This window comes from Poromitra crassiceps, assembly GCF_964638095.1.
Source record: "Poromitra crassiceps genome assembly, chromosome: 29".
Lineage (NCBI taxonomy): Eukaryota > Metazoa > Chordata > Actinopteri > Beryciformes > Melamphaidae > Poromitra > Poromitra crassiceps.
In genome coordinates, this window is record NC_139641.1 from 10,446,961 (window position 1) to 10,464,460 (window position 17,500).

At 42.2% G+C, this 17,500-nt stretch overlaps 1 protein-coding gene across 1 annotated transcript in view; it reads left to right on the forward strand.

Moving 5' to 3' along the window:
- The window catches only part of LOC310800189 (triple functional domain protein-like), a gene marked incomplete at its 5' end in the record, with an annotated part of 227,964 nt that overhangs the window by 122,693 nt on the left and 87,771 nt on the right, over nucleotides 1-17,500 (forward strand). Inside the window, 6 exon segments of the mRNA XM_083662774.1 lie at nucleotides 595-710; nucleotides 3,612-3,678; nucleotides 13,481-13,590; nucleotides 14,535-14,604; nucleotides 15,293-15,382; nucleotides 16,820-16,912. Coding sequence (XP_083518900.1) covers nucleotides 595-710; nucleotides 3,612-3,678; nucleotides 13,481-13,590; nucleotides 14,535-14,604; nucleotides 15,293-15,382; nucleotides 16,820-16,912 — 546 coding nt within the window.

The window sequence follows — 17,500 nt, forward strand, 5'->3', positions numbered from 1 at the left end:
GTTGTTTGTATGCTGCCGTTAATGCCTGTAATAAATAAACAAAAGAAAAAACGAGGTGAACAGACTTTGCTGTGAGGAGCTGTCAGAAAGTTTCACCTGTCTCTCCTAACTATCCACACATCTCCTGTGCTGCTGACGTATCCTCCATCTCGCTCCCTTCACGTCTGTGGACGGTAGAGATAGAAACAAACCACGGGGACTTTATTGCTGTCATTACTACAGCCATGCCTAACGCAGGTCACCATCCGAACACAACAGGAACGATACAGGTAACGCTAACGGCAGCTAGCTTCCTATAAACGCTGCTCCACATAGGCTGTCACTTAAGAGCTGCTGCGTTATGTTGACAATATGGCGGCGGTGTGAGTGCCCGTACGTGACTGACGTCAATCGAATAAGGTCGATTGTCCCATAGTTTTGAGTTGATACTTGAGTCCCACCTTACATCAATGCATTCTCCTTTCAACGCCATTTCTTAACACCCATGAGATGGTACGTCGTCCCCATTCATTTAGAGGAGGAAGATTAAAGAAAACGGACACATACACTGAGAGGTCACAGCTCAGCCTGACATCTCTCTTCTTGTCTTCCCAGAGTAAAGATCTCCAGCTGGACATCATCCCGGCCAGCGCTCCCGGGTCAGAGGTCAAGCTGAGGGACGCTGCCCACGACCTCAACGAGGAGAAGAGGAAGTCAGCGCGGAGGAAAGAGTGAGTGAGACAGACAGACGTGTCACCTGATGCTCAGGAGGAAAAATGCATTGAAGATATAATCACAGGGTTCCTATATTCAAAATGTCCAGATCAATAAACTCTTAAAGATATTGCTCAGGCCCAATACACATTATAATATGTAGTAGACCCACTGCCTTTTCACATAGCATGATGATTCTAGTGTAGAGTTGACAGTCATATTGCCCAGCAAATATCAGCCTACATATTGTACTGAGCACTTTGAGATGTTCAAATGCAGACAAGTGTATATAAAAATAATTATGGAATGTATGGGCGAAACAGAGCAGCAAGGTTCCTTGTGAGCAATTCGAACTGAATCTGTTTGTTTCCAGTGCTGTATGGCATATCTAGTGTCCTCTAGAGAGAGAGTGGCGTCAGCGGAGGACCAAAATGCGAGACTCAATTAGCCAATGAACAGCCAGGAATGGGTCTCGCGCTACTTTTGCATGCTAAAATAAAGCTGATAATGTACAATTTGATTCAAGGGGGGAAAAACCCTTTCAGAGTACAACACAAACTGTCTATTTTGCTGCAACTCGACAGTGCTGCTTTAATTCAGGACCTTACTTCCTGGAACTCTTGAGAGTAAAAAACTGGTCCATTGGAGGTGAATGGAGATGTCGGGACTCTTCTATCTTCACGGCTCTGATATGGGGGTTTCAGAGTTTCTACGCTGAAGAGCCCATGAAGAGCCCCTAAAATTGCATATGTTTACAAGCCATAAGCAGAGTAATTGACAAATTAAACTCAGGGAAGAGTGATTACTAATACATAATGCATGATAGAGCTGTTTACATCAGCACCTATCGTAAAGGCACTCTGTATGTTATTATAATTAAAAAATGAAAGCCATGAAACTTCTCTGCTCTCAACTTAGTATTTGATCTGTGATATTAACACATATTCACATTCCTGCCTTTTGCGTTCTTGTTTGACGCGACTCCAGAACCATCATTTAGAACATGGCAACAAAGGCAGAATAACGAGTGTGTTAAAAGTCAACGTTTAGCTCTCAGAACCCATTTCCTGTTTCCCCCGGGGGTTCCGTGTTTGAGCCGTGTGCTGTGATAGCTTCATAATCAGGTCATGGTATATTTGTGTCATACTGTAGTACAGCGTGCCGTCACAAGCTACGTGCTACGTACCATCACAAGCTACCTCCAAACAGCTGACAGACTCTGGCTTATTTAACGAGCACCAGCAGCAGTAGACAAACATGTACTGTAGAGGCAATTAAGCAGTCAAAGAAAGTCTCTTTTGATCCTTCTTCTGTTTCAACACTAGGGGTGAAATGTTTGATAAGCCCGTTTTATTAATGAGTTGTTCTACCTCGTCGGCTTTGTTTATTTCATGAAAATACAATTTTGTTTGTCATGTTTATTTCGAATATGTATGTAAACAAAACAGAGACAATATACGGGGCCTTCAAAGTTACACACGTTAACAAGTCGATTGAAATAGTATTATGAAATAAAGATGAAGGGGTAACAAATATAGACATATTTGAAAAGGAGTGAGAAGAAGTATAACTTATTAACTCCCACCCCTTTTCCACAATACTACATTATTATATTTATACTTGTATAACAACACATACTATAGAAATATCCACATATATATATATACATATATATATATACATGTATATGTACATACATACTAGGGGTGGGGGAAAAAATCGATTCACCTAAGTATCGCGATTTTTAATGTCACGATTTTTTGGATCGATCTTTTATTCCAGAATCGATAATCGCAAAAAAAAAAAAAAAAAATTGTGCTTGCAGTCAGGCCACTCACTGAACAGCAGGCCAGGCGCCGCCTACTGGTTTACTAGTGGTTTTATTACTTTATTAGTTAGTCTGAAGTAATAATTACACTTCAGGGTTAAAGTGGGTGCATCTCATTGTAAAATTGGACTTCAAACGGCCCAAATCTGGCTTCAAACGGCCCAAATTTCACGCGCGTTGGCCCATATCGGCCTGGCCTGCTTGGTATCTAATGCCCGGCCTGAATTATGATCCCAGTCCGCCCCTGTTTTTAACTATATCGCCCAGCCCTACTCATGATATAATATACAGTCTCTAGTGTATGATTCAACTTTTCCCATGTTCTAATCTAGTGTAAAAAAGCAAACAAACTGAAAAAATAAAAGAAAAAAATAAACAAAAATCGCAATAAATCGTAATATCGAATCGCAATAATCGTAGAATCGCAATACTTAAGAATCGCAATATAAATCGAATCGGCACCCAAGAATCGTGATAGTATCGAATCGGGAGATAAGTGAATCGCCACAGCCCTAATACATACACACATACACATACATACATAAAACACTAGTCATATAGTAATGCATAACAATTATGTATATATGACATTAATTGTTGTCATATTTACACTATCCCATACATAGTATTCAATAACGTAACTATATAGTTATAAAAAAAAATTAATGTAGTTATTCATACATAGAAACATACAGTCATACGTACATACGTACATACATACATACATACGTACATACATACATACTTACGGTACATACATACATACATACGTACATACGTACATACTTACATACATACATACATACATACGTACATACTTACATACATAAAACATGTAATCTAACACCACCACCACCATGTGACAATCAGTGTAACACTCCTGCATTCCTCTCCTCCTTGTACCTTGTGAAAATCATATTTTTGTGCAATATCTTAAACCGGTTTTTGTTTTAAGATAAAAGGAACCCTGAGGACTCATTCTGTGACCTGAAAACATGGACAGTATCTCGAGGGTTATTTGATCTTGTTAAGTAGACCGAACTATGTTGTTGACCATCTGCTCCTCTCACAATGTGCTTTTCCTTTGCAGATTTATAATGGCTGAGCTGATTCAAACAGAGAAAGCCTACGTCAGAGACCTACGAGAGTGTATGGATGTGAGTACACACGCGCGCACGCACACACGCACGCATGCACGCACGCACACGCATGCACGCGCACAAGCGCACGCACACACACACACACACACACACACACACACACACACACACACACACACACACACACACACACACACACCTACCTACCTACCTGGATAGAAGCAGAACTGGTCCTGTTCCCACACTGGTTGATCTGATTACAATCAATCTGACTCTAGTCTGACCCAGACTCTATCAGTCTGATGAGTAATAGCAATAAGACTCTGGGGCAGACGGAGGATATTTTGAGGTTTCCACTGTAGAGCGGAGGACGTCCACACCAACACTTTCTCTTCTGTGCGCCGCGTGCTCATTGGTTTACAGTCTGATTGACGCGAGTTGAATGGAGTTGATTGATAAATACTTTTCGGAGGTGTTTTCGGTCCGGACAGCATTTCGGCTAATCTCTACAAACACATGCATATGAGACGTCGTCGGAATGTAAACAAACACGGAAGCGGAAGTCTTGGTAGGGATGCCCGCTCTACACCAGATAGTGTATATTATATAATAATAGTATATTATATAATTAATATAATTATTATATATATATATGTGTATATATATATACAGCTGTTTAAAATACATACTACAGCATGCGCTGGGACGCGTCATCAGTGATGTTAGCTGGGGTCGTAAGGTGTTTCGGGTCTGTCAACATCATACACCCTCGCCCAGTAGACCCAGCCGAGGCCGATTACGACCCCGACCCGCGTCCCGGAAGCAGCCGCTCACAGATCAGCCTTCCTACTCTGTCTGCAACGTTGCCCGCGGAAGGGTTGATCACGCCCAATCCACTGCAATAGAGTTTAGTGCTACACCGCAGTATTGAAAGACCCTACGGTGCATGGAGGGTCTAAGGCCCTGTGGGTGACTCCAGCCGGGCTCCTCCTTCGTCTCACCAGACCCTCCCGGGGAAAAGGCAATCCTACCATGGGGAGCCTACCATGTGCAGACAGGACGCCTCAAGGAGGCCTGTGCGCTGCACGTCATTCGCCTGCGCCGAGCACCTCGCTCTAGCCTGAAGGACCCCAAGCCGCACCGATCTTCGCACAGATTTTCAGGAGGCCAATCCATAGCATTTGTGGATTTCTCCCTCACGAGAGAGCCAGGCTGTGGTACCGGATGCCGTCTCTCCGACCGTCAACTGTCTCTCCAGCTTGTCACCAAACTATATATATATATATATATATATATATATATGTATATGTATATGTATATGTATATGTATATATATATATATATATATATATATATATACACACACATATATATATTATAATTATATAATATAATATTAAACTTATACTATTTTTGGCTGGGAATCAATGAGACTGTGTCACATTCAGGTCGATATCTTTATTTCTGTGAAAGGTTTATTTGATTTATGCTAAACAGGCTAATGTTTTTGATCGCGGCGAGCTACAGGTAGAGGCGTGAGATCCAGACGGGTCATTAAATTAGACCCACTTGACTAATCCTTCATGCTCCAGACAGTATCTGTATCTCTGGAAGTGAACACTAAATTAAACTCTGGCATGACGGTGATCTGCTGCTCCAAAAAGAGGTGAGACAGACAGACACTGACAGGTTCTCTGTGTGTCTTCATGAGTTCTCCTGATGTGTGTGTTTCTCCAGACGTACCTGTGACAGACAGGTGCTCACATGTTCTTCTGTGTGTCTTCATGAGTTCTGCTGGTTGTGTGTGTTTCTCCAGACGTACCTGTGGGAGATGACACATGTTCTTGTCGTAAGATAATCCAAAATTAAGGTAGAAGGAGTGGTTTAGTACACTCCTCCCTTGTATGTTAATATAGTCTCCACCTCCTTTGTCTTGTCTTTAAATAGAGTGATGACCCTTGTGACTGGAAGTATTACAGCTACGAGATATGAGATGTAGAAGGATACTTCCATGTGCGCACATGTATAATAAATCATGGATTCTTTAAAGCAAATAGAGTTGGTTATTTAGTAAGTAGGAAAATTCTTACGACAGTTTGGTGTCCGAAACCCGGTCAGGAGGAGGGACGTGTGAAGTGTGTTTGCCGCCTGGGAGCAGTGAAAAACACAGTCGACAAAGGAGGCCTATTTGGGGCCTGCTCACTGCTTCGAGGAGACAGACAGACAGAGAAGCGAGAATATAGGGTAAGTTGCCTATTTGCTTTTAAAAGTCTGCGGTTGATTGTGAAAGAAGATATCTAGGGGGTAATTTCAGTCTAATTAATTTGGAAGACGGAGATATTTTGGGAAATGCACGACCTGATAAGATCAGAGGGAGGCAGACAGACTACACTGTGCAGAATTCGAACAAAAGTTCTGAATCAATTTTGAGAAATGATTAGGGAAGGGGATTGGGCACCCCAAACCTAGTCATTAACAGGCGGCGGCGGGCCTGCGAAGGTCTGAGGGCACGTTAAATCATCATATAGTGCTGGGGAGATGACTGAAGGCCTCCGTGTCTTGAAGTATGAATCAACATACTGCCGTGGTACCGTCTAGTCGGCGTGTTTGTCGCATGTAGGTGTGTTGGCAACACGTGGTACGTGGATGACAGTCCACACCTAGCAGAGGGGGCTAAGAGTCACTCTGTGAACAGGCAAGGCTGACGGATACGGTCAAAGTTTCTATACCCATAGCAAAGTGGGGTAGGGATCAGACCGTCGGCGCCCAACCGGGTGGCTAATCCCCACTACGGGATCTGCCTTAGAAGGTGGATCGGGTTTCGCTATCGACTGGGTCGTCAGCCGGTCGGGTCGCATAGGGCAGTAAGACCATGTTGGACTGAATGTCAGTATGGCCGCCGGCGCTCGGCTCAATGTACAGTCAGGCCATTGCAAGCTGAAACCGAATGAGTTAGTAAGCGAGTAATGCTTCTGTGATCAGTGGTTTTGAAAAGAAAGCACTGGGAAGCAGAGGACTGAGTTGTCAATCCAGGGCAGCCAGTAAGACCATCTGGGATGGCAAAAGGGTTTAGAACCTTGCTGCCTGGTTAACTCAGTTGAACGGGGTCTAGCCTGGGACTGCATCCTTCGGGAAGGTCCGAAGGACTCAAGTGCAGTCTTGGGTACAAAGTCTGAACGCCTGTGCACATTTATCTCCTGAGGAAGAGTGGAAATTGAGACATTAGATGTTAGTATAACACCATTAGATGGAAATTAAAATAGTTTAGAACTAAACAGATTTAGAATCTATAGTAACTAGGTTACCTAACTAGACAGATTTATAATCTGCACGGATTTAGAATCTGACGTAACTAGGTTACTTATAATGCAATGTCGACTTAAAATCATTAGATGATAAATTAAAGCCATTAGATGGTAATTCAATGCATTTAGAATGTATGACGCGTCAGATAAATTCCAGTTAGACTGATGGAAATATAAAACCTCACTAGGTGGGGCGTTTAGAACGTACCGTTAGACGAGACCGTTAGACGGGGGTTTTTTATCAAAAGCAGAATTATTCACAATGTGTGTGTGGATAAGACCTTAGAGGCCTGTAATGTTTATGCTCTAGATAAGGACCTGATGCATTAGATATTAGTATAGGACAGTGGTTCCCAACCTTTTCCAACTCAGGGCCCACTTTTATGTCTCAAAAATGTTCGCGGCCCACCTCCCCCATAAATACAAAGGCCATATAATGCGTTCTCAGAGCACTTTTTTATTGAAAATTGAACATAAAGGACTGAACTGAATACAGGAGAAACATGTTGGAAGCTCCACAGTCACTAACACAGCACCTGTAACATGTTGCAACACCTTCAGTATTACAGTTTTCAAGGAGCTGTCCACACACACACACACACATACACACACGCACACACACACACACACACACACACACACACACACACGCACACACACACACACACACACACACACCAATCATTCAAGGAGCTGTCCATCAGCACCACACAGATGTCAGAAATGACAAGCAAGGGGCTGTCTGTAACAGGCTAATTAACAAATGATTAATAAATAACGGTATCCTTCAACAATGGAAAAATGCATTCTCATAACAATTTGACATCCAATATCAGATCCAAACAAAATCCAAATATCAGAAGAAAGCCCATTAAATCGATAGGGTTACAAATAAACACAAACCCAATATAAAGATGATGTAAAGATGAAACTTCAATTCAAGCAAAAGCAATAACATCAAAGAAACAAAAATCATACTTTTTCAAGTATGATTTTTCAAAATCTTTCCAAAAAAAATCGTTTTTTTTTTTTTTTTTTTTTTTTTTTTTTTCAAAAATCATACTTTTTTGGAAATGATTTGGCGGCCCACTTGCAATACCTTCGCGGCCCACCAGGGGGCCGCGGACCACAGGTTGGGAATCACTGGTATAGGATTAAGGAGAACCGAAAATAGTGAGTAAATTTGATTAAGAGGGAACATCAACTACACGCAACCGGTTCGAGGTTCGAGGCCGGCGATGAAAGAGAGGAGCAGTGTCACTTGAGCTGAAGAATCATGTGACCACCGTTGTCATCATCCTGACCCTAACGAGGTCACATCATACTGGCTCTCACTTTTCACTCCAAAGAGCAAACAGAGAAATGATGAACCAGCGCTCATGTTCGAGACTTCCACCTGTGTCATAAATGTCACATCAGGGCTCTGCTGTCCTTGTGTGCGCCTGGCTGAATTGCAGGAGTGTCCTGTGTACTCTAGTAATGGTGAGACCCACGTACTCCTTCAATAAGAGCTGCACGCGTCTCTGTGTCATTATGCGTCTGAACTTGGATGGTCGAGACTTCACAGACTACTACATGGAGAGCTTGACATGGAGGAAAGATAAAATTCCAGTATCTGCAATATGTAGGTCAGATGCAGATCGGTTGTGATAGACATGGAAATCACATTGTTTTCTGGGTGCTATCTGTGAATGAATCGGAATTGTATATAGGAGAAGAAGAAGAGTTCCACAGGAAAAATATGTGGAAGCCAGAGGACAAGACACTAATATTTTATAATATGATAGAAATAGTAGAAGAATAGTGGGATTATTGAAGAGCGTTCCCAGTATGAAGCAATGTTGTTGTTACATCAAATTTGAAAGTTGTCTGTTATTAGGAAGGAAGTGAACTAACCATCTGTAAAGATAAAGGAACCTAATGACATCCCTTATACAGTATATGATTAATGCAAGACTATAGGTAAGAAAGTAGACATTCATATTATTATTACACATTCCTTTTGATAGCATTACAGTGGGATTCAAATAACTCCAGTAAGAGGGAAATACTGCTTTAAACGAGTTCATTGTCTTTGTTGTGGTTGTAATGTTAATTACTATTGGAAGGGAAACATTTGTCACCCTGGGAAGGTATGGCCACCTCATCCATAGTTCATCTTTTTGTCACAACTATTGAGTTAGTAACTAGAATATGTGTTTGGTGGGGAATTAAATATTGTGGCCTAGACAACAGTAAATGATAAATATGGAATTTGGGGGAAATCAAGAAGGTGGATGTCATCAGATTACTTTTGTTTTGGTTTAGACTGGCGATAAATTGGTGTGCATTTGGCATACTAATGTTTCAGTAATTGTTATTGGTTACATTAGATTGTAGCCTACTTTTATTTAGTCATTTCATGTCTTTGGTATATTTACAACAGATGAAAGTAATTATACGTGACAGTAACTAGCTGGTTATAGATGAATAGCCTTGGGAAATATTTCTGTATGATTATTTTGATTATTTTCATGATTTTCTATTTTATTTTATTTTATTTTATTTTATGTTTCATTTCTATCATATAACCTACTGTGATTGTAAATTAGTTGCTATGTTGGAAAATCAATCACCTTTAGAGAGTTTAGAGTTGCAACACCTAGGTACATCTAGGAAAAACTCATGGCTTGTAGTCTCGTCAAGTTTTGTCCCAAGAGGGTTTTCGCTACAAGTGCATGATTAGATTAGTTAAAATACCTATTTGCGTCTTTTTACCTCACCCTAGTAAGAAAAAGGGGAGGGTATTTGGCCGAATATGGCACCTTGATTTGTGACGTCTGATGTGGGACAATAGGGCGTGAGGGTAGAGGTTATAGATCTTGGTATTTATAACAGAGTCTTTCCAAGCTACTTGGAGCTTGGGCATCAGGCCTCATGAATTAAGCTGGAAGAATAGCTAGGCTTCATATTAGATTAAATGTTACATTATGCAGAAAAATGTAACTACAATGTGGTGATTGATTTTCATAGAAAGGAATGATCAGAAGTGGGATCTTGATGACTTAGTCCCACCTCTGATCAATAAATTAGATGTAGAGGATTTCATCCAATACACAACTGTTAGCTATAGGATTCAACAGGTACAAATACACTTTTTGTTCTAGGTAGCAGGAGGAGGGTTAGTTACAGTATCTTCCATTCTTTGTATATATCACTGTGTATAATAAGTTTCCAATGTATTAATTGTGTTATTAACTGTGTAATGTAATTTTGAAAATAATGTTCTGATGAACAAGAGGGAGGAATTGTCGTAAGATAATCCAAAATTAAGGTAGAAGGAGTGGTTTAGTACACTCCTCCCTTGTATGTTAATATAGTCTCCACCTCCTTTGTCTTGTCTTTAAATAGAGTGATGACCCTTGTGACTGGAAGTATTACAGCTACGAGATATGAGATGTAGAAGGATACTTCCATGTGCGCACATGTATAATAAATCATGGATTCTTTAAAGCAAATAGAGTTGGTTATTTAGTAAGTAGGAAAATTCTTACGACATTCTTCTGTGTGTCTTCATGAGTTCTGCTGGTGTGTGTGTTTCTCCAGACGTACCTGTGGGAGATGACACATGTTCTTCTGTGTGTCTTCATGAGTTCTGCTGGTGTGTGTGTTTCTCCAGACGTACCTGTGGGAGATGACACATGTTCTTCTGTGTGTCTTCATGAGTTCTGCTGGTGTGTGTGTTTCTCCAGACGTACCTGTGGGAGATGACACATGTTCTTCTGTGTGTCTTCATGAGTTCTCCTGGTTGTGTGTGTGTTTCTCCAGACGTACCTGTGGGAGATGACACATGTTCTTCTGTGTGTCTTCATGAGTTCTGCTGGTGTGTGTGTTTCTCCAGACGTACCTGTGGGAGATGTGACATGTTCTTCTGTGTGTCTTCATGAGTTCTGCTGGTTGTGTGTGTGTTTCTCCAGACGTACCTGTGGGAGATGACAGACAGGTGCTGAGATGTTCTCTGTGTGTCTTCATGAGTTCTCCTGGTGTGTGTGTGTTTCTCCAGACGTACCTGTGGGAGATGACAGATAGGTGCTGAGATGTTCTCTGTGTGTCTTCATGAGTTCTCCTGGTGTGTGTGTGTTTCTCCAGACGTACCTGTGGGAGATGACACATGTTCTTCTGTGTGTCTTCATGAGTTCTGCTGGTGTGTGTGTTTCTCCAGACGTACCTGTGGGAGATGACACATGTTCTTCTGTGTGTCTTCATGAGTTCTCCTGGTGTGTGTGTGTTTCTCCAGACGTACCTGTGGGAGATGACACATGTTCTTCTGTGTGTCTTCATGAGTTCTCCTGGTGTGTGTGTGTTTCTCCAGACGTACCTGTGGGAGATGACACATGTTCTTCTGTGTGTCTTCATGAGTTCTGCTGGTGTGTGTGTGTTTCTCCAGACGTACCTGTGGGAGATGACACATGTTCTTCTGTGTGTCTTCATGAGTTCTCCTGGTGTGTGTGTGTTTCTCCAGACGTACCTGTGACAGGTTCTCTGTGTGTCTTCATGAGTTCTCCTGGTGTGTGTGTGTTTCTCCAGACGTACCTGTGGTTCTCTGTGTGTTTTCATGAGTTCTCCTGGTGTGTGTGTGTTTCTCCAGACGTACCTGTGGGAGATGACACATGTTCTTCTGTGTGTCTTCATGAGTTCTGCCTGGTGTGTGTGTGTTTCTCCAGACGTACCTGTGGGAGATGACACATGTTCTTCTGTGTGTCTTCATGAGTTCTGCTGGGTGTGTGTGTGTTTCTCCAGACGTACCTGTGGGAGATGACACATGTTCTTCTGTGTGTCTTCATGAGTTCTGCTGGGTGTGTGTGTGTTTCTCCAGACGTACCTGTGGGAGATGACACATGTTCTTCTGTGTGTCTTCATGAGTTCTGCTGGTTGTGTGTGTGTTTCTCCAGACGTACCTGTGGGAGATGACACATGTTCTTCTGTGTGTCTTCATGAGTTCTCCTGGTGTGTGTGTGTTTCTCCAGACGTACCTGTGGGAGATGACACATGTTCTTCTGTGTGTCTTCATGAGTTCTCCTGGTGTGTGTGTGTTTCTCCAGACGTACCTGTGGGAGATGACACATGTTCTTCTGTGTGTCTTCATGAGTTCTGCTGGGTGTGTGTGTGTTTCTCCAGACGTACCTGTGGGAGATGACACATGTTCTTCTGTGTGTCTTCATGAGTTCTCCTGGTTGTGTGTGTGTTTCTCCAGACGTACCTGTGGGAGATGACACATGTTCTTCTGTGTGTCTTCATGAGTTCTGCTGGGTGTGTGTGTGTTTCTCCAGACGTACCTGTGGGAGATGACACATGTTCTTCTGTGTGTCTTCATGAGTTCTGCTGGGTGTGTGTGTGTTTCTCCAGACGTACCTGTGGGAGATGACACATGTTCTTCTGTGTGTCTTCATGAGTTCTCCTGGTGTGTGTGTGTTTCTCCAGACGTACCTGTGGGAGATGACACATGTTCTTCTGTGTGTCTTCATGAGTTCTGCTGGTTGTGTGTGTGTTTCTCCAGACGTACCTGTGGGAGATGACACATGTTCTTCTGTGTGTCTTCATGAGTTCTCCTGGTGTGTGTGTGTTTCTCCAGACGTACCTGTGGGAGATGACACATGTTCTTCTGTGTGTCTTCATGAGTTCTGCTGGTTGTGTGTGTGTTTCTCCAGACGTACCTGTGGGAGATGACACATGTTCTTCTGTGTGTTTCTCCAGACGTACCTGTGGGAGATGACACATGTTCTTCTGTGTGTCTTCATGAGTTCTCCTGGTGTGTATGTGTGTTTCTCCAGACGTACCTGTGGGAGATGACACATGTTCTTCTGTGTGTGTTTCTCCAGACGTACCTGTGGGAGATGACACATGTTCTTCTGTGTGTTTCTCCAGACGTACCTGTGGGAGATGACACATGTTCTTCTGTGTGTGTTTCTCCAGACGTACCTGTGGGAGATGACACATGTTCTTCTGTGTGTTTCTCCAGACGTACCTGTGGGAGATGACACATGTTCTTCTGTGTGTTTCTCCAGACGTATCTGTGGGAGATGACACATGTTCTTCTGTGTGTGTTTCTCCAGACGTACCTGTGGGAGATGACACATGTTCTTCTGTGTGTGTTTCTCCAGACGTACCTGTGGGAGATGACACATGTTCTTCTGTGTGTTTCTCCAGACGTACCTGTGGGAGATGACACATGTTCTTCTGTGTGTTTCTCCAGACGTACCTGTGGGAGATGACACATGTTCTTCTGTGTGTTTCTCCAGACGTACCTGTGGGAGATGACACATGTTCTTCTGTGTGTTTCTCCAGACGTACCTGTGGGAGATGACACATGTTCTTCTGTGTGTTTCTCCAGACGTACCTGTGGGAGATGACACATGTTCTTCTGTGTGTTTCTCCAGACGTACCTGTGGGAGATGACACATGTTCTTCTGTGTGTTTCTCCAGACGTACCTGTGGGAGATGACACATGTTCTTCTGTGTGTTTCTCCAGACGTACCTGTGGGAGATGACACATGTTCTTCTGTGTGTTTCTCCAGACGTACCTGTGGGAGATGACAAGCGGCGTGGAGGAGATTCCTCCCGGCATCGTCAACAAAGAGCACATCATCTTCGGCAACATGCAGGACCTCTTTGAGTTTCACCACAAGTAAGTCGAGCTTCTAGTCATCTGTCACATTTGGCCAGCTACAGTGTGTAGGTTAGATTCAGATCAGAGTGGAGAGTTGTGTGTATATATCAATCAACTTTTATTATCAGACACAAGGTCCATAGAAAAACACATACATGAACAACACTTAAGAAAAATAAAACACACAAGAAAGAATTAAGATCTATAATAGAATGCACCTATACCAATAGGACCACATTCGTGAGTTGTATCTCTCAGCACTAAAAACAGGGTTGGTTAGCAGTACTATGATGGCATTCTGGGACACATTTAGTCTGCCGATAAATTTGTATACTAGGTTTCTAAGGAGGGCCACTTGCACTACTCCACCTAGGTTCTTTCATCAGAATCCGCATACAATCGTTATATGCAACCTGAAGCTTATGTTGGCTCGCTTTTTTGAAGTTCACCCACAGGGGGGCAGTATAAATGGGGGTACAGTAGGCTCTGAAAAGGTTCATCTTTACATCATCAGAACATGAATGGAATTTCCTGACCAGCATGTTAGCCTGCCCATATAGCACACGCCGCTGTCTATACATGTCCTCATCATCAGACATTTGGTCAGTGATGAAGTGACCCAGATATTTTGTTTGATCACAAACAGACAGAACATTATCTGACAAATAAAAAGCAGGAACAGTGAGGTCCCTGTCTCCCTTTGTTCTACAGATCATGACAACACTCTTTTTAGCATTGTATTTAACGTTGAATTTGACACCATAAGCAGAACATATATTTAATAACTGTTGGAACTAGTAAGTATCTAGTATCTAGTAACGATTCCCTTTCATAGTGAAACCACTGGTCTGTATTAGAATATATTTTGGAGGCATTCATTTACCCAGGAATGGTGAATGTGTACAATTGTTCCCCGACTTCCTCTCGTTCCTCCTTGAAGTTTGTGTCTTGTCTCTGTGCAGTATCTTCCTGAAGGAGCTGGAGAAGTACGAGCAGCTGCCAGAAGATGTGGGCCATTGTTTCGTCACCTGGGTAAGACGACTGCGAGTCGAAAAACGATGAAAGAAACGGAAGAAAGAAACATCATCTTCAAAATATAGATATACGTTTCTTCATCGACATTTTGCCCATGTAACCATAGAGACACTGCGCAACGCGTCATCATTCAGAAGCCACGCCCAAGACGGGGGAAAACAGAAACCCCTCCTCCAATCCTGGCGTTCTCCTATGTCACGTGCATGGTTGCGTGTGGCACAAAAAGATCGTATATACGGAAGATGAACACTCCAACTTACTTCCTTGACAGCTAGATCCACATTTTTCTTCTCGCCAGTTCTCAATGGTTTCCTGGTTTTGCTCAGGAGTACAAAAAAACTTTAACTGGCGATTTTTTACATTTGTTGTCTGCACAGCCCCACCACACAACAGCTTTTAGCTATGTTTAATTCAAGGAAAATGACGCTGGTGTGTGGAAATGAACGGAGCTTTTCCCCCGTGATGGGCGTGGCTTATTTCATGCAGTGTCTCTGTGGGGGGGGGGGGGGAGTTATTATTTCGACGTCAGTCGTTCAAAAACGCAGGAGAATTTCACAAACATAAATGGCAACTCATTACTGCGCTTTCAAGCCTGCAGTAATTATGAAACTCTAATACCGTATACGCATCCTGGTCTCTTCATTAATCTTGTGAGTAAAGTATGGATGTTGTTTCTCTTGTTCAGGCTGATAAGTTCCAGATGTATGTGAACTACTGTAAGAACAAGCCGGACTCCACACAGCTCATCCTGGAGCACGCTGGACCCTACTTTGATGTAAGTCACTACCGAATTAATGAATAAATGAATGAATATTTTATTTTCGTGTCAGGACAATTACATGACCCATCCCACATGGGATTATCAGACACATCAACATTCAATATCTAACAAAACATAACATTCTGGTATGTTACCCAACCAGAAGCTTCCAGTTCAGCCCACATTAGAGCAAAAGACTATATATACATGCAGACAGTATACCTATACATATACATACATATACATTCATACATACCTGCACATAGAATACGAAACAAAAATATATATATAATTTATCAGTTATACGTCAACCTTCTCCTCCTGTCCCACGCTTTAGAAAGAAATTCAGAGAATGCTATGTTTTAAAATACATACTACAGCATGCGCTAGGACGCGTCATCAGTGATGTTATCTGGGGTCGTAAGGTGTTTCGGGTCTGTCAACATCATACACCCTCGCCCAGTAGACCCAGCCGAGGCCAATTAAGACCCCGACTCGCGTCCCAGAAGCCGCTCACGGATCAGCCTTACTACTCTGTCTGCAACGTTGCCCGCGGGAGGGGTAAGCGAGAACGCCCAATCCGCTGCAATAGAGTTAGTGCTACTCCGCAGTATTGGCCCTTCGGTGCATGGAGGATCTAGGCTCTGTGGGTAACTCCCGGCCGTGCTCCTCCTTCGTCTCACCAGACCCTCATGGGGCAAAGGCAATCCAGAGGCAGAGAGGATGCCTCGAGGACGCCTCAAGAGGGCCTGTGCGCTGCACGTCATTCGCCTGCGCCGGGCACCTCGCTCTAGCCTGAAGGACCCCAGGCCGCGCCGATCTTTGCACAGATTTCAAAAATATGCAAAAATATTCTGATGCAAAAATATTATCAAAAAGAAATTCGAGTAGAACTCCGTTCTCACTATCTATCATATTTAGCTCAGGAGTATGGACTCTTTTAAACATTGTTTCTCTCAAGTCATGATACAAAGGACAATATAAAATGAAATTCATTTCATTCTCCACCTCATTCAACTCACAGTCTTCACATATTCTATCCTCCTCAGCTACCCCTCTGTATCTTCCTGTTTCAATATGTAATGGTAGGATGCCACATCTTATCTGTGCACAGAGCCATCTCTGACTTTTGGACAAATTATACAAAACGTATTTTTCACATTTATAATCTTTTTTTAAATAAACAATATGTTCTTAATTTTGGCTTTTGCCAAAAAAAGTTTTTTACCATTTTTTTTTTACCAATACTGCTAGACTTTAGATCACTCAAACCCAGATCGATTAAACCCATTAGCTGAACAGTAACTCATAAACATGTTTAGTTTACAGATGTTACAATGTTGTTACATTTCCGCACTCTAAATGCAAATGTGAATGTGATTTATCAAAAGTAGAGATGATTAACTCTCAGCTGATGTAGTCAGACGTGTATTTTGTCTTCTGGATTTACAGGAGATCCAGCAAAGACATCGTCTGGCCAACTCCATCTCCTCTTACCTGATCAAACCAGTCCAGAGAATCACCAAGTACCAGCTGCTCCTCAAGGTACAGGCTTCAGCATTGTACAGGGTTCATAATGCAGGTAGACGGGGGCATTTACATGTACAAATGTTCAGTGTTGGGGGTAACTCATTACAAAAGTAACATATTACATGTAATATATTACTTTTAGCAGTAATATTATACCAGTTACTTTGTCAAGTAACTCAAGTTACAAATTGAGTTACATTTGATTAAATCAAAGCACATATTTAAAAAAAGATACAATAATTTCCTAATCAAACTGTGTGTTTTTATGCAAATAACCACTATAGATGACAATAACAAAGGAAGAGAATAACATTTAGAATTTTGGATTGTTTACACTGACTTCAAGACGGTTGAAATGATTTTTCGGGATGGTTCCGGGGCGGCGATGTCATTCTGTTGCTGCTGTTGTTTTGGTAAAAGTAATGCAAAAGTAGTGTAATAAGTAACGAGTTACTCTACACAGAAAGTAATATTGTAAAGTAACTTATTACTTTCAAATTAAAGTAACTAGTAATATGTAGTATATTACATTTTGAAAGTAACTTGCCCAACACTGCAAATGTTACATGTGCAAGGAAGACATCCAACACTCTCCTCTCTCTC